The sequence below is a fragment of the Fundulus heteroclitus genome, unplaced genomic scaffold (genome assembly GCF_011125445.2).
Source record: "Fundulus heteroclitus isolate FHET01 unplaced genomic scaffold, MU-UCD_Fhet_4.1 scaffold_100, whole genome shotgun sequence".
Lineage (NCBI taxonomy): Eukaryota > Metazoa > Chordata > Actinopteri > Cyprinodontiformes > Fundulidae > Fundulus > Fundulus heteroclitus.
The window spans coordinates 540087-561236 of NW_023396466.1; the positions used below are offsets into that span (position 1 = coordinate 540087).

At 40.0% G+C, this 21150-nt stretch overlaps 2 protein-coding genes across 2 annotated transcripts in view; both read right to left on the minus strand.

Moving 5' to 3' along the window:
- tnika (TRAF2 and NCK interacting kinase a) overlaps nt 1-13833 on the minus strand; it is a 112951-nt gene extending 99118 nt beyond the window's left edge. Inside the window, exon 1 of the mRNA XM_036128567.1 lies at nt 13456-13833. Coding sequence (XP_035984460.1) covers nt 13456-13512 — 57 coding nt within the window. The 5' untranslated portion in view covers nt 13513-13833. The remainder of the gene's footprint in view (nt 1-13455) is intronic.
- Nucleotides 13834-18583: 4750 nt separating this feature from the next.
- Nucleotides 18584-21150, minus strand: part of pld1a (phospholipase D1a) — a 49163-nt gene continuing 46596 nt past the window's right edge. Inside the window, exon 26 of the mRNA XM_012875728.3 lies at nt 18584-20646. Coding sequence (XP_012731182.2) covers nt 20422-20646 — 225 coding nt within the window. The 3' untranslated portion in view covers nt 18584-20421. The remainder of the gene's footprint in view (nt 20647-21150) is intronic.

Sequence of the window (21150 nt, forward strand, 5' to 3'; positions counted from 1 at the left end):
TGCTAGAACTAAATAAATCTCTTTCAGTCTTTTAGTCCAACTTAAAAACATGTCAACAACAGAATTGCCATTTCAAATCCTTGTTTTTTTTTATTATTAACAGCCAGAATTTGTTAGCATGTTAAACACAACAGTGTGTTAGATACCAGTTTGAGACAATAAATACTTTTCTCGACATTAAAAAAAAAATAGGTTTAGACTAGGACTGCACAATATATCGTACATAAACCTTCATCCCAATATCAGTGTGTGCAATATTCATATTGACATTGTTGGCTCATATATTGCAAGTGTTATGAGCTTGCATTATACATGCTAATGTAGTATTTAGCTTGTTGTACAGAGTCTTATGGCAGCAGAAAAAGTGCAGAAAGAGTCATTTTCAGTGTTGCATCACCATCACCACAAAATTTCCCATATATATATTGGCCATTGCAAGATCTTCTAATATCATGCAACCCTAGTTCTGTACTCCTAGTCCTTTCTGTTACCTTAAAGGCAACAGAAAGAAACAAAGTAACAAAGAAGCATCTCTCAGAGTCCCAAACATGCTGAAAAGCAATGGAAAATATCCGTTGTGTAGAATACGGCCTTTGCGTGTCACCATATCACCTCTTCTGTCCACATTTTAATAATTTCCTTCGTATCAGCTCAGCTTAGGTGGTTGGCTGGTTTTGTAATTGCTTTGACAAGAGAGCCCAACTCTGAGTTTGTCTGCTGGGTTTGTGTTTAGGGGGGAGAGCTAAAGTTACAGGTTTATCGTGTCATCCTAACCTGGAACAACTGTCTGAGCCTTACTAAGAATGCAGCCCACAGTCGATGCTCACCCTTTAATGGTTTTGGTTTCACTCAGCAGCAAGTCTTGCTCTACCCACTCTCCAAGTGTTCGCTGCTTCGAAATGCATCGCTGGGTTGATTCAGGCAAGCGTCCAGACTAGCTAATAATTCAAGCCCGCAGACGCTAGGTTGCCAACACCTTATTGGAAGAGCCTCGGACAGAGCATAAAACCCACTGACCCCTGCAAATTCACACACCTCCCCCTGCTTCTCCATCGCATGTTGCTACGGCATTCCAACAATGGCTGGCATTTACCCTCTTCTTCCTTCTCGCCTCCTTTGCTCTCACTTCACTCCTCTGGCTTCAGTTTTCCAACCAGCTGATGTCAATCCAAACCTCTCTCTTGCTCCGTCCTTTATCTACATAGCTCCCTTTCATTCCTGACAGAGTCCAGGACAAGTTCCTCCTGCCAACACTCTCCATTCCAGCAGTGAATATGTTTCAGAGGCCCAGAAACACACAGGACCCTTTAAAAGCTTCAAATCTCTTCTTTACCCTTGAATCCTTGGCACAACCCAAGACTTAAAGGAGGGATGTCGCCATGAACTTAAGACGTAAACAGCAAATATCGTTCTTAATAGCCATTTGTTACGTTTTTTCAGCATTATGCATGTATTACATGCATAATGCTTTACCTGAATAAAACTATGAAAACGCCACAAAAAAGATCATGCTTTTTTTTTTTAAAACAGGCGAGTCGATGTTTGAAGGCTTCATAGGTAAAGAAAGTACAAACCATTTCAAATGTGCCTGCTACAAATAATGATAAAGTGTTCAGTGACTGATATTCTTCTCAGTTTCAAGACCTTTCTAGGGGCCTTTTTTTTTGTAGCATCAGCACCAACCTCTCGTCTCCTGCACAACCATTAAATAGCACAACTACTTCTAAATCCTAAATTAGATGTGGTCCACAACCATACATTAATTTAACCCATATAATAGTGTCCTGTAATGTATTTGACTGGCATTTTCCATGTATGACGTCTTAGCCATTGAGCAAGTAAAAAAAGAGCACTGTTAACGTTTTTTTTTTTATTATTATTTGGGTGGAAGCGAGTATCTTCCATCGCAGTTTCTATGGTGTTGGAAGAAGGGATGGTTTCGTCCTCCATACCCTATCAGAATCATCTACAGTTAGCCACTTGCAGAGAGATTTGCAGAGTCTCAATCCAATATCATCAGTTTCTACAGTGTAAGCCACGGACAATGGTCAATAAAGTACAAAGACACATCTGTTAGGGGCCTAAACTGCAGGCTTTTAGCTTGACTGGGCAGCTGTGAGGTTAAAAATGCAATCTTTTTACATTGAACACACCACAAATGAGAACTAACAGAACATAGGAACCCAAGCGCTCTTCGGTTTGGACGTCATTTCTGAGTGAAGGAATAAACTCAAAGTGAGTGATTTTGAGTGTAAACAATTAAATCAGACCATTTTCATGTAAAATATGCCACATTCTTAGTATAACACACTGATGCATTCATAGTAGGCACACACTATATAGTTACCTCCTGACGTCACCCAAAACATTTGCAATAGCAGACTATAAGCAAACCTTGAGCGCAGCCATTATTAACTGAACCAGAAGCCCGGAAGTGACGAATGAACTGGACCAAGGAGAGTCTAAACACACCTTGTCAGTCAGTTGGCATTTTTCACAAGCGTTAATTTCACAAAGTCAGTAAATTCGGTGTACAAAATGGCAGAAATGTCTTCAAGTGACATCCAAGCAGCTCAGTGTATCAACCTCGGTGTCACAGAAAACAGTTCGATGAGAAGACTCCTTCCCGCAGAGCAGTTCATTGTTCGAAAACAGGGAGTATTGCTTCAGATTTATTGCGTGTTTGTGTTCCGGGTCCTGATAACGTCACCTCTGCCTTACTCACCAATAATTACTAACTGCTCACAGGAGAAAATCTAGAAAGGAGTATTTTGAACCCTGGTAATTATATTTTTAAAGGAAAACTCCAAATTCATCTGACATGCTCTTGGAGTTAGCTTGGTGAACTCAAGCGTCTTAATTTAAAATGCCCATTTTCACTGATGGTATTAACTGCAGCCTGTTCAGTACCATCTCAGGTTTTCAGTGGGGCAATCCTGCTTCATTTTGTGAATCTTGTTCGTGGCCAGTTGTGTGCTTTAGCCTTCGTTGGCACTTCCTTTATCTGAACAACTCCATTTCAAAGCATCCAAACGGACAGATGTTTTCCTGGAGGCAGGAAAACATTCAGTCACCCGAACATATCACACAATTGTTTACAACTGCATTTTGAATAAATGCAAACCCGAATAGAGAACGTTACATAATACTCTCAAGAACAACTCCATTGGCGATAGGAAAAGCCTACTTTAGCCTTTTTTTAATGTTGTCCCATGTCTCTCTTTTATTCAGTTCTTTTTTTTTTTGCTTCCTTTTTTAAGCTCACATTCATGGCTTGTCAGCTGGCGTAACAAGCAGCTCTCTGTGTGCTTCCACAAAGAGGAAACAGCCGAATTATTATGACCGAGGGGGGAAATTGTGTTTTCAAACAGCATTTTTGAATACTAAAGAAAAGCATACCTTCATATCTACACAGCAGGTTGAAGATGTCAGCCTGTTTTAACTTTCCTGAGAGCATCTTTGCACTTTTGTTCCATCTCCTCTGACTCCGGATTTCTTCCTTCCTCTGTCCGATCCTCCCTCCTGCCCTGTCTCTGCATGTTTGTCTCTGTGGGTCTCAGCAGACCTGTCAACCTGTCAGCTGTGTCTGAACACAGAGCCTTGTGCATTTTCCCTCTCTTCTTCCTTTTCCTGTTCTTTCACACACACACCCCACCCCCACCTTGTTGTTGTGTGCTATAAACACCGACCCCCATGCACCTTTTCCCCCCCTGACACAGACACACACTCTCTCACTCTATGTCTCAAGCACATCCTCTCGCCGTCTCACCCGTTCACACTTTCAAAACCAGGAACCTGCACACATTTTCATGCACTGTGCTAAAAACACACTCCTACACAAAAGGGTGAACGTGGCGGTGCTGGTGGGGGTCCATCGTTCTGACGAGAACGAGTGGGCACGACTCGTAAAGTCGGTCAAGGAGCGTTGGCTGAAACCAAGCTTCGGCAATCTGTCTTGCGAGCAGGGCTTTATCTGATACAGATTGACTGCGTTTCTCTCCCCTCACTTCCTTTGCCTCTCCGCAAGCCTGTCTGTGAGTTTGCATGTAGATTTGGCAGCTGTGTGAATCAGCTCTCAAAGCTGCATGCAAATTTTTGACAGGAATTCCCAGGACACCTCAGATGCACATTTCTTTTCTGTTGATATACACAAAAAAAATGTCGGACTGAGTCAGAATAAAGCAAAAATTAAATTAAAAAAAGAGAAGGAAAGAATATTGCCAAGAATCTGCTGTAAATTTATGTATGTATGTATGTATGTATGTATGTATGTATGTATGTATGTATGTATGTATGTATGTATGTATGTAGGAGCCACATTGACACATGATGCACACCTACAGGTCCTCTCCTGAATGCGCAGAATGAGAAACAGCATTTTTGCTGCTCCACTTCATATATGTCCTAAGGCTCGCTGGTGAAAATATAGCACAGTATCATTCATATTTTATAGGCCGCTTTCCGGAATGAGCTCTGAGCACGTGCCAGCCTTTGTTAGTGTATGTTCAGCTCCCTTATTTAAAGTTGCCTATGACTGCAACATTTACACCCCCTTCCTCTTTTTTTTTTTTTTGTGTGTTTGTCTCCCCGTCGATTGTCTGCAGGGGTCACATGACTGCCACATGAACCCACCGGCGGCCAATGAATCATAGTGTGTCGGCTGCTGAAAACCGGTTAGACCTTAAATTCACAGTTGTTTGTAAATACGGGCTGAAGGCGGAAGACATAATAAGCAACAAACGGGGACGTAATGTGGGGATACTGAGTCAATTTTGTTTCACTTGTAAACTCGAATTCACCAAACCTACAACAGAGTAAAACTTCCCCTGTTTTGCTATAAAGCCTCTGTTGCAACATTCAACAAATGCTGCATGATTAATTTTACTATAATAAAGACACATTTTATTACACAGAGTTCTGACAGATAACATACCAAGAGAGTTTCACTTTCTTTCAAATAAGAACTATATCTTGCAAATGCCTACATATTTTGCTGAACTTAAGGGCTCTTGAAGACAATTTATTTCCTATCCTATTTCCTACAATTTATTTCCTATCAGGACTTTTCTGCACACAAACATTTCAACTACGGAAAACAAGTCCAGTTGCTTTGTATTTTACTTTTTTTTCTTATTTTTTTTTTTTATTTATTTTTTTTACTTGTTTTTAGAATGACCATGACCTGAATGTCTGAGAATCTTCACCAGCACAAGAGATGTGTTTTAAAACATTTAGGAGCTTCTGCAAAAGAAAGTGGGGCTGTTCTTTTTACAGTGCCCCATCAGGAACAGCCTCAGCAAAAGAGAAAACGGAAACCCGAAGGCATTGATCATCCTGGATTTGGAATTGTTGGCATTATTTTGTAAATCTCACTGTGGAAGGTAATTGTCTAATAGCTAACAACTTATACAAAGAATGCCATTAATAAAACTAGAAAAAAATAACATAATAACAACAATATAATTGTAACGATATCCGTCTTATAATAATAGCAGCCATCACCACAACAAATGGTAATTTTATGCTGATGATACAGTAATGTATGTTGCAGCATGCCATCCACTTAGTTGAAACTGGCTTCTATTACAGTAGAATCTAATTGTGTTTTTTACACCACCTGCTTAACACTGAGAAGGTCCCCCTTGATCCAGTTCTGTCTGAGGACAACAGTCACAGGGCTGCCTAGTAGTTACAGACAACAATGTTCACAACATATACTTTGAGTCTTGCAAGCATTGCAACAGAAGCCTTGAAAATGGCATTTTATTTATATTAACTTTTCCCCTAGACGTTTACTTGGGTTAAGTTTGAAGACCAAGTCACCCCTGCAATTCTTTATACCGTCACCTGGTAATCACACTTTCAAAAAAGATGATGTTACACCAGCTAAGCACTTTCTCCATGAAACTCAAATGATTAATATCCCCTCGCTAACAAAAACGATACATTTGGCTGTTTGGAAATATTTTTTACAATTGCAGGCACCCATAGTGTGGACACTTAATAGGAGCTGAGCCATCAACACAAACCCATTTATACACAAATGCTCACCCACCCGCACACGCATGCATTGACAAGTAAATAACCCAAATGGGTGAAGGGCATACAAACACAGGTTACAATTACGGCAATGTGGCCAGCCTACTTTGATGCTGGGTAAAGTCTGGACTTCAAGCCAAACATGCAATTAGGATGCCCTCTTGAGATCTCTTTTTTTGCAAAGCAAAAACTGCCCTGGAACATGGAGGCAACCAGCTTCTTTACAGGATAACCCTGAAATGTGGCGACAGGAACCGTGAAAAAAAATTAATAAAAGAAAGAATAGGTGCTGATAAGCCATCTTTGTAGTTAGGGTAAAGCTGTCACAATCTGTTGGACGTTGAGTTTTGTTTATTGATTTGGTTGTAAGTGTTATCTTACTGTATCTGAGTGAAATCTTTTGTTTCGCATTCCTGGTTATCTTTGCGTAAATGTTCCATTTGTCATTGTTTTAACTCACTCGTCTTTCCCCGTTTCTAGCTTGACTGTTCTTTTCCTGTGTTCCCCTGTAGTATTTACTTGTCATGCTCCCCCTGATGTCCCATCTTATGTTCCCTCCCAACTGCCAGGCATCAGCTAATTAGACTCAGCCGATCCTTGCCCCGGTAATCACCCTCCAGCTGCATTTATACTCCTTCGTTGGCTCCTTAATTGTCGGATTCCCTTGTTTTGATGTATGCGCGTCCTCCTTTTTGCTTCCTTTTGTAAGTTTTGCCATGAAATAACTTCTTATTTCTGCCTCTTGCCTGCGTTCTTGCCTGGCTCCATCACTACAACCACACCTCCATGAATGTTTGGATTGTTTTTTTTACCACACCGCCATAGTGTCAAAACTACAGCTGGTAAGCTACAAATCCTTGTAAAGAAGCAGAATGTAGGCTACCAAAGCAGACTCAAATATATATTCTGGGCTATTAATGTATATTAATACAGTGTATTAATAATGTATATCAACTGACTTCATTTAAAAGCTTCATATATATGTGAGACTTATGGATGGATGGAAACTGTATAGTATTCTGAACTATTCTGCCCTTGAAAACAAATGGTAAATAATTAATGGTACAATACGATATTTTTAAGGACTGTAATAATTAGTATGTATATTTTGTTATTTTAGTGATGGCAGGAAATACTTTTCTGTCCTAAATAAAAGTAAAATTGTAGCACTATGAATTTTTGTTTCATGTTTTTCTGTAATTTTTACTCAAGTTTCTCATACTGTGAGAATCTCTTAACAGCCCGTCCCTAGTATGTGCTTCTACGCTAAGCAGAAAGAAAGCAGTGTAGTACAGTTCCTTTCTGTAGAAAAAAAAAAATACATTTCAGAAAATGAGGTGGATTGAATTAGAAACCCTAAGAGGATGATAGGAGTCGTGCTGGGTCCTGGTACGCCTCATATAAAACCACTTCCACTTGACAAGAAGATGCAGTTGTAGCCTAATTCCCTGTAGACCTCATCCAGACATGTCTCTTACATTACCGGGAGTCAACTCTTAATCACAGATTTACAGCAGGTTGATGACAACTCATGATGCAGGATTTTTTTTTCCCTTGCAATGCTAAACAACCCATACTCTGTTCATAACGTGTATCCGTCTCAGCCAGCTTGTCATCTCGCACCTCTCCCTGTGCTATCCATTCATCCCTCTCCTCCTCCAACTACTCTTCTCAATCTTTGAGTTTCTCCTTCTGTCACTTCTATCCATCTTCTTGTACATTTCTTCACTGCATTGTATTATTTAACTCACTCCCGCTATAGCCTTGTCTTTGAAGCATCCTATTGGTTAACAGCCGTTTTGTTCATGCCATTTTCAAGTCGCTTTAAATCACAATGTGTGGCTGAATATTGATGTCATTTCTCTAAGCATGAACTATATATATATATATTTTATGACAAAAATAATTGCTAATTAATAATGTCCAACAACACAGTTGCACATTTTACACTTGCAACGCAACTCCATCACAGACTTCAGAGGGGGAAAAAAAACTAGGTCAGCTAGAAGCAGGAAGGCAGTGTGGGAGGGAGGGTGGGAAGAGAGAGGGGCATTTCTCAGCGACAAACTGCCATACAGTATATAGACTATTCATGAATAAGCTCTGTGTAAGCTTTGGGCACTGCTGTGGTCCCGTTACTATGGCGTCTGTGGTTAGGGGCCAAGGAATGTGGCCTTACTGGGCAACAAAGAGAGGGTAGGGAGAGGCTCTAAAGAGGGGTCCTTGCCTTGGACTACTTTAGTCACTGGTCACATCAACACCTTTACCCTGAGACCAGGTTTCAACCATTTGTTTCTCTACGCTAGGGCTGCGCAATATGGCTGAAAAATGTATCACTATATAAGCCTTTCATATCAGTCGATCTCGATAATTATTGAGTAGTGTTTTGTTTTCCTATTTGAAACAAGGACCAGAGGGGAAAAAGCCCAAATGTAAACTGTAACCCTAACCCCATTTAAATGTAAACTTTAATCTTTAAAATAGGTCAACCCTACCATCAACCTTGCTTAGTTTGCCCCGGAGAGGTCGAGAGGCAAATTAATTATTCTGCCTACATTACCCAGAATACCACGTGGTTGTGGATCAGAGTTCTGTGAATTTATTGAAATTTTCGTCTGACATATTTTCTATCAATATTGATCAGGTACCTATCATAATATATATACTGTATATACATTGATTTATTGCCGAGGCGTACTCTACGCCTAATCTTTTTCATTCACTTCATTTCTGCATCCTTCCCTTACCTGGCAGTGCCTCCCAAAACTGTCCCCACCTCTTGAACTTTTTATCATTTGGTCACGTTACAACCACAAACAGCGGTTAATTTTAGTGGGATTTTCTGTCACTGACCAACATACAGGAGTGCATGACTGAGAAGTGAAAGGAAACTGTTACATGGTTATCGGTTATACAAAAAAAATGTGTTCCTAATTTATTTCAGGAGTCACCTTATCAGTAAATAGAGCACATTTTAATTTACTATAAATCTAGCTGCTCCCTGAAGGCCTTACAGGTTCTTGGAGAACATTAGTGAACAAACAGCATTATCAGATGTGATCAAAATGTAACTTTCTGGCCTATATGCAAATTTGTATGTAGATAGCAGAAAAATAGTATCAACCCGCCATTTCCATGGCGAAACATGGTGGCGCTCATGCTGTGGGGTTGTTAAAGGACAGGTGGTCAGAGCAGAGGGAAAAGGTATTTGGAGCTAAAACAAAGGGACAATACTTGTTGGAGGCCATAAAAGACCTCTTTACTCTGTTAACCCTAAATAAATTTAAAAAACATTAACTTTAAAAATCACTTCTCTCCTGAAGTAGTGTAATAAGTAATTAGAGTCCAACAGCGAGCAGTTATTTTCTACGTTTAGCTGTGACTGGAGTGAAAGGTGGATACTACAAATTAGTGACTAAGGAGGGACGATAGAAATGCTTAAAACACACTTTTAAGAATTTTATGTGGAAATCTCTGAGAAGGACGGCTTACATGATTTCTCTTACACTTTAAAATCATTCCATATTTTCTGCATGTCTGCTGATAAGATCCACTGAAGCGAGGAGTGTGAATACTTTTGCAAGGCCATCTCAATCTACCTTTATCCTCACCTGCTTTTGCTTTCATCTCAGATCTCTCACCTGAGTCCCTGCGCAGCGGATTACTCCACTGCCAGTTTGCGTGTGTGTGTGTGTGTGTGTGTTTGTGTGTGCGCACGCCTGTGTGTCTTGAGTGTTGTGAACTTCCTGCTGGTTTACCATCTGTTGCTCCTGTCAGCTGACGAGATGAGCCAGTGCTTAGGACGCCTCTGACCTAACCACGCTTGTGTCCTAATACATAAAAACCACTGTCTGTAAAAACAGAACAAAAAAGAAGAAAAACTGTGTGTCGACTTTGCGTCTATTGGCTGTCATTGTGAGTCACGGTAAATGGGTTGGGGCATGGCCTTTCCAGCTCAGACGAAACCCGCTGCATCTATGGCAGGTGCTGCTGGGGTTTCATCATGTGAGACAGCAGCAAACGTTGCAGAGACAGAGGGAGAGAGAGAGAGAGCTAGCAAAGATCATGAACAAAGAAAAAAGTGCAGAGGATGCAAAACATGAAAAAAAAAAAAAAAAAACACTCCTCGCTCCACTGTGCTTCCTGCCAAGTTTTGTTTCTTCCAAATTTTGGAGTGTGTTTGGTGGAGGGATGTCAAGCACACGCGCTTGCAGCACAACGCTCCATCATAAACACCACAACCAGAGCAATAATCACAATCCAGAACCCCCACCCTCTCTGCGTCAGACACAGCTGACCTACTTCCTGTCTAGCCGGCGCAGCGGTTGACTCCACAGTCCTCTTGGTTTCTGTGTTGTTATCTGCTGTGGGGAGATCCTGTAGTCTATAGTAGGGACTGGGATGTTGGGAATTTATCTGAAATTACCTAAAATATTTTATCTCCACCCCCCCCCCCATGAGATTTGTAAATAAACACGCACAAAAACAAAAAGACCAGTTGCACACAACTAGCAAAACATATTAACTTGGCAATCCAACAACTACAACAAAAAATATACTGCTGGGTTGTTCCTTTAACCAAAGGGTCTGCAACCTGTGGATGCGGAGCCAAGATCTTTGGTCCGTCAACAAAACATGATGACATGAAAAGTATTATTTTGAAATATAGATATAATAATAACAGCAGGTTTTATATTTGCTTAAAAAAAAGCTTATTTCCTTGTCATTAGGTGGGAATTCATGTGCTTTTTCTAAACTTAATTTCCCACAAATATAAACTTCCCATAAATATTGATATATCGCTCCTCGTTTTTGCAAAGACTTCTTTTTTCTAAACCGAAAAAATAAGACATGAAATTGTGGTTCTTTAAAAATGACAACACATTTCCCATTATAGGTGTTTATAAGAAAATTAGTAAATTGTATTTTACTTATTTTTACAAAAAGGTCATGTAACATTAGTGGCTCTAGACAAGTTTTACTCGGCTGGACTGAGGGAGCCCTTATCGGTTTCCACAGGCAGTCATCTTGAACTAAACCATGACCTGACTGAACCTCTTTCACAGCATGAAAGAAGAAATGCTAAGATTATGAAAGTATGACATATAATACTGTTAAAGTCAGTGGGTCATGTTAAGGACTTTAGTCACATGAGAAAACAAGTTTGTTCCCTTATACCTTGAGGTTTTTACCCACAAATTAACTAGCGCAAGCTAGTGCTAGCTATGTGCAAGCTTCTCACTGTGAAGAGAGAATATGTCATAATGTAGAATTTAGGTTTCCTTGAAATTATGCCACAACATTATTATTCAAATATTTTGCATATCTTAGATTTACATAGGTATAGCGATTTAGATAATTAATCTTTGAAATAGGCCATAAACCAAAGATACACTCAAGAAGCACAAAATAGTTTTACACATTCTTTTGTTATCTAAAATCAATTATTTACCAATAAAAGTGTTTTTTTCCCATTATACTGTTGAAGATTTTCTCTGGTAATTTATAATGCAGAATTAAACTAAAACCCATTCATTTTAGCTCTCATTACTTCTTTAGTAATCAAGATCATGGTTAATTCTCACCTACCCGCTTTTTCTGTGAATATCCTTATTGCTTATGCACCTTGTTTTCCTCCACACTTTTCCTTCCTCTCAATTTCCCCCACTAACAGCTTTTTTTCCACTAACAGATTTTTCAGACAATGACCTACTTAATTGACTCTACTTGTGAGGGGGGGGGGGGGGGGGGGTGTCGATGACTCTCTGCTGGACAGCTATAAAGAAGGTAGCCTTCCTCATGATTGTGTAGATTACTGGTGCCTACCTAATTTTGCCATTCTAACTCATTTTATGGGTTGAAAATCCTGTGGGCTGAATCTGTCCATTTCTCACCAAGAACTTGATAAGCAAACTAATCCAAAATGGGGTTCTTTATGACCCAATTCTTTACTTATTTGATTGTAAATTACTATCAAATAGATAAACATTCACACAAATGCAAATGAATACAGGTTTAACAATATTCTGTAATAGAATATCTTTGAGGTGTTTTTCTAAATTTGACCAAAAGGTTCAGAGAAACATTTAAGCCCCGTTCACACTGAACTTTGCTTTCACCCACTGTGCAGAAGCAGGCAAAACATGCCTTGAAGATTATTTGATTAACCGAATGAAAAGATAAATGGACGATAGTCATAGGTGCATATCTTGTAAAATAATCATCTAACTGTTAGCGTCTGTGCATGCATGTCCTTGGAGCTGCCCTCCCAAGACAACCAAGAGAGCCAACCTAGCATTATGCCTTTAAAAGAACCAGACATGCATGCAGTGACTCCCAATGCATGGACACTTCCCCCCTTTTACATCTTCCATCTCTCATGTCCTCCATCTTTCTCAGTGAACCCTTTTTTTTCGGTCTGCCTTTGCAAAGATGTAAACCACCGTTTCTTTATACAAACACAGGATTCACCTCTCTTCTAAACATAGCTCTTATTATTTACTAGCCAGGCAGAGAGGTAAAGCGACCGACAGAAAGATTGGGAAGGCTATCGAATCCAGCACAGGCGAGACTTGGTGAAATAAACAGGAAGCAAAACTACTAGAATAAAAAGGGGGGAAAAAAAGTGTGCAGGTGTGTGGACAGATAGGCTGTTCTAAAAAAAGAAAGAAAGATGAGGAGACAGGCATATTCAGTTTCTGTTAATGGAATAAAAATGGCCATGCAGGCCCAACCGAGCTCATAGAAAACCAGGTTACTGCATGCAGACACACAGCAACTGCACTGTGAGAGAAAGCAGGAGAGATGTGGTTTTGTTTCTCAGAGCTCCTGTATGCTGCATCCTTTCCGTCTGCTTACTTGCACAGACACTTTAGAGGGAGGTGCAAAAGGAACACACACACCAACTCAGAGGAAGGAGGCATTTTTTAACATTCACACATGGACAGCTGTAAGGTTAGGACAACCACAGGTAGACTGGGACTCTCCAGCAAGAGATCATCTACTGAGAAACTGCATTGAAATGGCAATATAAAAAATCAAGCTAGATTTATTTTCCAAAAGTCTTTGGAGAAGCAGCAGGGAGTGGCAGAAATAGTTGACATGTCTCCAAACATCCAGGGCAGGTGGACATCTAACGCACAAAAATCCAGCTCAGCAAAAATCACAGCTTAAAGCATCTTAAATCCTGTTTGCAACCTCAAAGACGAGGTGTCAAACCAGATGTCCTGTTCGTTAAGGCCCATGTCTAAAATGATCTCTATAATACGTGAGGCTGGCAGCAAAGCAATACACACACACGCCTCTGGCGGCCGATCCGCTCTGCTCTCCTGCCGCTTGTTATCGTTGAGGCTGCACGGTCAGGTGCGCCTATTTCTCTAATGCTTTCAGAGAGAATGGTGCGGGGTATCGTCTCACCTTCAACGCCGACAGGTCGATTTCAAACTCACTCCGAGCGGGAGAGTCACACGCCATGATCGGGAGCACAAAAAAAAGCCACTCTTTAGTTTGTCAGATATCCAGCAACGGTCCCTGCCGTCACGACCGACCGTGTGGTCCCCCTCCTCTGGGCTCCCCTCCTCTCCTCTTCTTTCAGCGTTGGGTCGCAGAATAACACCAGCGCCTCTGTGTCCGGGAGCGCACGGCTAGAGCGCAAAGGCGCGGAGGACGGAGAACGGCTCCATGTTTGCTGGGATGGAAAGTGCGGTGCAGTGAGGAAGGTGAAGCGCTGCGGAGGATGGATCGCTGCCGTTGGTGCTGCTGCTGCTGCTGCCTGCTGCTGCTGTGACAGCCAGGCGGTTAATATGCGAGGGGAGGGTGGACGGGAGCCGAGCGCACTGCCTCCCCACTGGAAACCACGCCTGTTACCGGGCGGGGTTTGGCTGCCGAGGCAGAAGGAAAGCGCTTTCAAACTTTTTTTTATTTCCCTTCTCATTTCATCCAAGCCTTCTGTTTGAAAACATTTCCTCTTGTATTCGTGACAACTGTGTCGCGTTGTTTTCTGCGGCGGTTCCTACTGTCACACCAGCTTGTATGGAAAGCCGAAAGGGTAAAAAATAAATAAATAAATAAATAAATAAATGCAGGCCTTTCCTTAGGCCAAGTCCCTGCCTGGCTTCCCAACTACCCAAGTACTTATTCTACAAAAATAATGGAGTAAATGACCCCCTAAGGCTTGGATCCCTCCTAAAAAAGGAGACACGCTGACACAATGGTCACAAAAATCAGCACAAGTCACACAAACTAAAGAGGAAAAGGCTGCAAGGTATAAAAGTGTATGGTTGATGTGAACATTTTCCCAGGTGTAGAAATCCAGCACAGAAACTCTAACTATCCACATATTCCTGGCACACATTTCTATCTGTACCCTCTCTAACTCAGAAGGAGGGTTTGTTATACATTTGGCTGGGTGAACATGACCGTAAATCTTTTTTTTTTTTTTTTTTTTTAACAGCTGAGCTAGAAAACAATCACTGGGATGCTTTTTCTTCAAATGGTACCAGCAGAAAGACTGACACCAGCTTGGGTTTGCATGTTGCTGTGAGTTCCCAGCAGCCTCCACCTGAATTGGCAGACTTTATAAATTTGCCAGGGTACAGGGGGTGATCAGATTCTTTCGCAAACTTTTCCTTTCAGAAGCTTCTGATAAAATAATTCAAAGCTAAGGATGAGCACAAGTATGATATATCCAAAGATGATCAAGTTAAAAATGTCCTAAAAATCACTTTACAGACCATTGGGAAATTTCTAAAAGAAACCTTTAAGAAATAAATGCACAGCAGGAAGATAATATGATCTTTATGCAGCACAATCTACCAATTCATCATCCAAGCTTAACTGCTGGGTCCGACTTAGAAAAAAAAAAATCACCTACACTTTTCTTCACCTGACTAAATTAAATGAAATGTATGTCGTCTTTTCTTGAACCCAAGCAGGTTCATTCCACTTGTTCAGTCTGCGCAATCAAAGCACACAGAAATAGTCCTACATCAGTCGACGCTGTATGATCTCAAAGCCACAACGCAAAAAAAAAAGCATGTCTACTCTGATATTGGCAATTTTAGGAATTTGCAATTATCTTCCTCACAGAGAAGGAAGCTAAGCTTGTTATTGACCTGCCACTCAGTCACCAAGCAGGATCTGCACCTTCAGACCTTTTTCTGTTCCTGCTTGGCTTCTTCTGAACAACATTTCCCTTTTGTGTTTGTGACTGGTTTGTCGCCTGTTGGGGTCAAGGACAATAACATCTACAATTTTATAGCCATGGAAATAAGCTTTGTAGAAACCTGTTCTGTGTTTTGGTTTTATGACTTAGTAAGAGAGAAAAAACCCCACACCCAGTCATATCCGTGTCAGTGCGCTGTGAAATTCCCTGTATGTACAGTCCTAAAGGCGTTTGATTTCCGGTTTAACGTCTTCTTCCTGAATTTCTGTTGCTTCATGGTTCTAAGAAAATATCTAAATCATTTCTTTTAATCATTGTTTACAACTTTTAATTGATCTTTATTTAAACTCGTTTTGATGCTGTGCTTACAACAATTATTAGAGTAAAAAGAATGTTCAGTGATTTCCATAATATATCTCTTGGATTTTACAGATCGTGTCACATTACAACCAAAAACCTCACTAAATTTGGGTTTTACATGTCAATCCAACACAAAGTAGTTAGTATTTTGAAGCACAAAGAAAGAGATTCATGTTTCATAAAACGTTTCACTTCTAAAATTCTAAAAGGTGTGGCCCAGTTATGTTCTCACCTTCCTGTTCTCTCATAACTTTCAAGAAATTTGATGTTTGGTGTACACATATATGTATATACACATACATATATATATATACATATATATACATATATATATATATATATATATACATATATACATATATATACATATATATATATATATATATATATATATATATATATATATATATATATATATATATATATATATATATATATACACACACACACACACACACACACACACACACACACACCAATATATACAATACCTACCCATATATTACTGATCCACAAATGTACTAAGACATGGTTTTTATATATATATAAAGGTACATTCGGGAAAATGTAAGAACTACTGTGGAAGTTGGGCTCATTCAGTTATTTATCTTATCTCTAATTACAGACAGCATCACACTAAATGACATACTGCTAACCTAAGAATTTACAATGATCCTCCTCTGAGAAGGTATTTGAGCTTTACCAGACTTGCGGGTCACTGGTTGGGATCTTGTTTTTTTTAGTCATAAGCACCTTCAAACATTTACTCTTCCTTCCCAGCTTCAGTTTCATAACATTATTCTTCCGTGTTTTGGACTGTCGCCCTTTTCTTTAATGTTATTCAGTCATTTAATAAATTAAAACTAAATGCACAGACTGCAAATGTTGAGTGAAACGTATTTACAGTCTCTTGCTTAGTGCACCTTAATCACATTTGATTATATAATAACCACAAACGTCACTGTATTTTCTTGGGATCGCATATCTGTTAGTCCCACATCGAGTAGTGCATCAATGTGAAGCGGAGCACATGGAGGATGGTTTTTAAAATGTTTTTTAGGTTAATATCTGACAAGTTTAGTGTACACTTGTATTTACCCACCTTTACTCTGACCGGTCCGAAAAAAAAGAAAGGAAAAAATAACAGTGCCACCAACAGCCCTCAGAAGTTACCCACAGTAATTATTAAATAGAGTCCAACCTGTGTGTAATTTAGTCTCAGTGTAAATCCAGTCAAGGCTTCAGGGGTTTGCTAGAGAGACATTCAAGTCAGGGAGGGAGTGGAGAAATTTGCAACAGAGTTAGGTTACGTAACAATTTCCCAGGCTATGAACCTTTCAGTGATCATTTTCAGCCCCGTAATCTTACAATGGTAAGAGTATGATGTGCCCAAAAAACCTGCCATGTCTTCCATTAGCAAAACATAGTTTATTCAATTGTACTACATGTATATTTATTTCATACTTAAAATGAGTCAGTGTACTTGAAGTTTATTTTTGTATAAACTATACTTCATCTACCTAACAACAGTAGAGTGAAGTATACTTGACATATTCTGAAAACTATAAATAGTCTAAGACAGTAATAATAAGATTTAAGCATATACTTACACTTAAGTATACATAATAAAATTAACTTCAAGTATACCACTTTTTCCTAAGGCCCACATAACACTGACAAGAAATAGCCAACATGCCCATGGTAACTTTGGAGGAGCTGTAGAGAGGAGCTCAGTTGGAGAATCCTCTGATAGGGCAACTACAAGTCGTGTACACCACAGATTTGTCTGTTATAAAAGAGTGGCAGGAAGATGTCATTGTTCAAATAATAACAGAATTTGTAACTTTTTCAGTTTGCCACAGGCCACAGCAAACATGGAAAAATGTGCACAAGTTCAAACATCCCAACTCTAATGGTGAACATAGCGGTGGCAGCATCTTGCTGTGGGGATGTTTTTCTTCAGCAGAAGCTGTAAACCTGGTCAGATGTGAGAGGAAGAAGTATGCATCTTTATTCAGGGTTTAGAGGGTGAAAAAGAGTTGAAACTAGGGCTTAATTTCATCTTCCTGGAAGACTAAGAGTTATAATACAGAAATGTAGATCAACAAAAATGTTAGAAAGGCCTTAATAAAAATCAGAGCAACAGTCAAATGGTAAGCTTTTAAAATATTGTTTAACGAACTGGCAATTACATTCTTTTACTGAAAACCATTTGTCAATTTTCTTCCACTGATGCTTACGGTAATAACATTGAAACCTTCAGGCAAGATGACGAGTTTGAAGGGATTATGGATAAAGATCTAACCACACCTGACTTCATGCAGTCCTTGCTCCCCGATTCTTGTCCTGACTTGAGAATTTGTTGAACCTGCTCTTCGATGACAGACAAGCAAGTCTGGATAATAAAGTCACCAGGGGTTGAGAACATTACTACACAACACATAAGCACCGCTTAGTAAGGAAACAAACAATTTAGTTTGGTCGGTCTTCCAGAACAACCTGGACGAACGTCTGTTCTCAGCCAACAGACACCTTTCCTTTATGTCACAACCAAGAACAATAACTTACAATGCAAACAGGCCTCGGGGGGATTAGGGATTTTCAAATGAATTCAAAATCTTCTTTCCAGTGAAGAGAGCTGAACTAATCCAGCATTGCCTGTGCTATATTCATCACACATTAAGCATATCTAGGCCTTTATATGTCAGGATCTTACATGAAATTCTGCAGAAACTCACTTCAGGGTCCCTCATCAGTTATTTCAACAAGTTATTGGCACTTTGATTCATGCTTTTCCCTGTAAAAACTCTGCACAGGTAGAAAAAAAATGGAAATTAGTTTTCCTTTGACCCTACCACTAGTCTGTCCCGCATTGTTTCTTTAACACTTTAATTATTAAAATGTTACACTAAGTATGATCAATTTAACCAAACAGCACTGTGGACCTTTCAGCATAAACCATTCAAGCTTCTGATCCAGTCTTAAAAGGAGGTCAAACATTAAAACGCTCAAGTCGGCGAGTAAAAATGACATTTTTATTGTGAACATAATCACAACAATAGACTCTGTTGGGTGCAAAGATCATGACGTTAAAATGCATAATTTCCTTTGGGGGAGGGGGTGGGGCAAAAGCCCAATACATCATCATTCTTGTTAGCCATATACTGTTTTAAATTGAAGGGTGAAAAACAACTTCATATTGTACAAAGAGCAAAGAGTTAGACAGCTGAACGACAGTGAAAGTTAAATTACAAATAAACAACCATCAATATAACCACAATATTAATAAAAACAAAAGTGTTAAAGGCTTCATAATTCATAAATAATGCACTGACAAACACGGCAAGGGTGAACCGCGTAGAAACATACAAGCCTAATATTTCCGAGCAAATTCTTCTAAATGAACATCTCTTGGTCCCGTTTGAGAAGAAGGGATTTATTCACAAGATCCCGTGAAATGTCCCGCACCCTGCTGCTTTCAAACCAAGCCGGTTGATTCAAACGCTGGGTGTGACAAAAACAGCGTTAAGGTGCGGCATCCCAAGAAAAAAAATGGGTCAGTTTAGGATTTTCTTTTCTTTTTTCATAGCTGATAGCTCTGTCCGTCTCTCATTTCTCTCCCACATCAAAGATCTTCAGTCAAACAACTCCTGCGGTCCTATATTTAGAATAAGCCACGACTCGCTTCGAGATGCCGCGCTCTAGTTTCACATTTAGGGGGAAGATCGCGTTCAAAAACAAGATGGTGTGACCAATATTTCAAAAGCGGATAAATCAGCCTGCATGTGCGCCCGTCCACGAATGAGTCATAAAACTGCACATTCTGGAGAAGCCGGTTTCTGTCCCGTCACCTGCATGCTTCTTGGAATGAGGAAATCTGACGTTTCCATGATATTGTCACTTCAAAGGTCATTTCGAACAGTCGACAGTAAATATTTTAAACAGTTTCAAATTGTACTGCACCCAGACTGGGAAAACAGCAAAAAAAAGAAAAGAGAAAGCATCTCAGTTGCTGGCATGAACGCTGTATTTTAAGAGGCTAGCACCACCTGCTGAGCAAAAGGAAAATGATTCCTTTAAATTTGACAGCCTGATTGTCTGACCCATTTCAATCTTACTTTGATCCCATTATTCTAAACTTATAAATTAAAATGAAAAAGATACAGATGCGCGAAAAGTAACTCTAGATACAGACCTGTCTCCAACACGTCATCTACGAGGAACAAACGCCCCTGAAAAGTCTCTTATTTTGGATCAGCTTTGTAAACCGTAGATGCAGCAATGGCAGATGCGCACATTTAACCTGATTTGTTAGTAAGCTAATCATCCTTCGTTGAGACACAATGGCAAGCGTATGTTGGATTTCTCTTCGGAAAAAAAAGTGGTTTAAGAGGAGACTCCATGTCCTAAAACTTTAGAAAATCAAGTTAAAAGTTGTACAGATGCAGACTTTGCTGCTAAGCTTTGAGATCCAACATGGCACATATAGCACTAACACCTCACAAACTCAGTGGCTCACATGTGTCACCATCCTCGGTGCCTTTGTGGTATCATCAACAGGGAGCTGAGTATTTGCTGGCATCATCATGTTTTCGTGGCCTCATGAAGTCAGAGATGTTTCCCAAAACCAATCGCGCTACGAATATAGTCCCTTTGTTCTTCATACTGTGCATCCACAAGGTTCACTTGGCTTGCAGTCCTTTTTATAAAGTGTAGTGTTAGCTTTCTACAGATAGGAGGCATTTGTCTTTGTCTGGTTGTCAAATGGCACCAAAAGAAGACGGGAAATCTGACTCTCATATCTGGATGATGTATGATCACAAGTCCTATCGTGCGGGTCCAGTATCGGTCATTGTTCCTTATGTCCAGATCTCGGTTGGGACCATGGCCTCCTTTGTCCCAACGGAAGGCATCAGGTTTTGCTCGGACAAGAAGTCCAGGGGAAACTGGACCAGAAAGCCTCGGATCTTGCGTAGTTCCTCCTGAGCGCGGGCCTTGTCGGTCTGGGCCAACCCTGGCTTGGACTGGAACTGCTCCAACTCGGACATGTTTCTCACCAGGGACGAGGGAAGACAACGGAAGACCTGCGACAACATATGAGAGGGCAAATTTAGTTTTCATGAAGTTCAGAGCTTTTTTCTGCATGTGGAGAAATTTGGGAAATGGGTTTCTAAACACTTATCCAGGGTGAAGAACAAGAACCACACAAACTTTAAAAGGTTTGTGGAGCTCTTTCCTCAAACAGATGAGACTCTCAAACACGAGGTAATTAATTACAGTACCTCATTAAGCGTATCGATCCACCTTGAACTTTTTTAACGGTACTATGTTACAACTGCAAACTTCAACATATGTGTTATTCTTATGGGATACAAAGCAGAAGAAGAAGAAATCTTTATTTGTCTTTGTAAATTGTACATTCCAACTAAATCTGTCTTCTGCATTTAAGCTAAGGCTGGACGATATGGCCAAAACTTATGTCATGATATATTTCTTCATTCCGGTCAATATAATTACGATATCGATATAAAGAAAATAAAAGCCCCAGAAAGGCTGCCAATAATGCTCACAACAGATACCTGTACAAA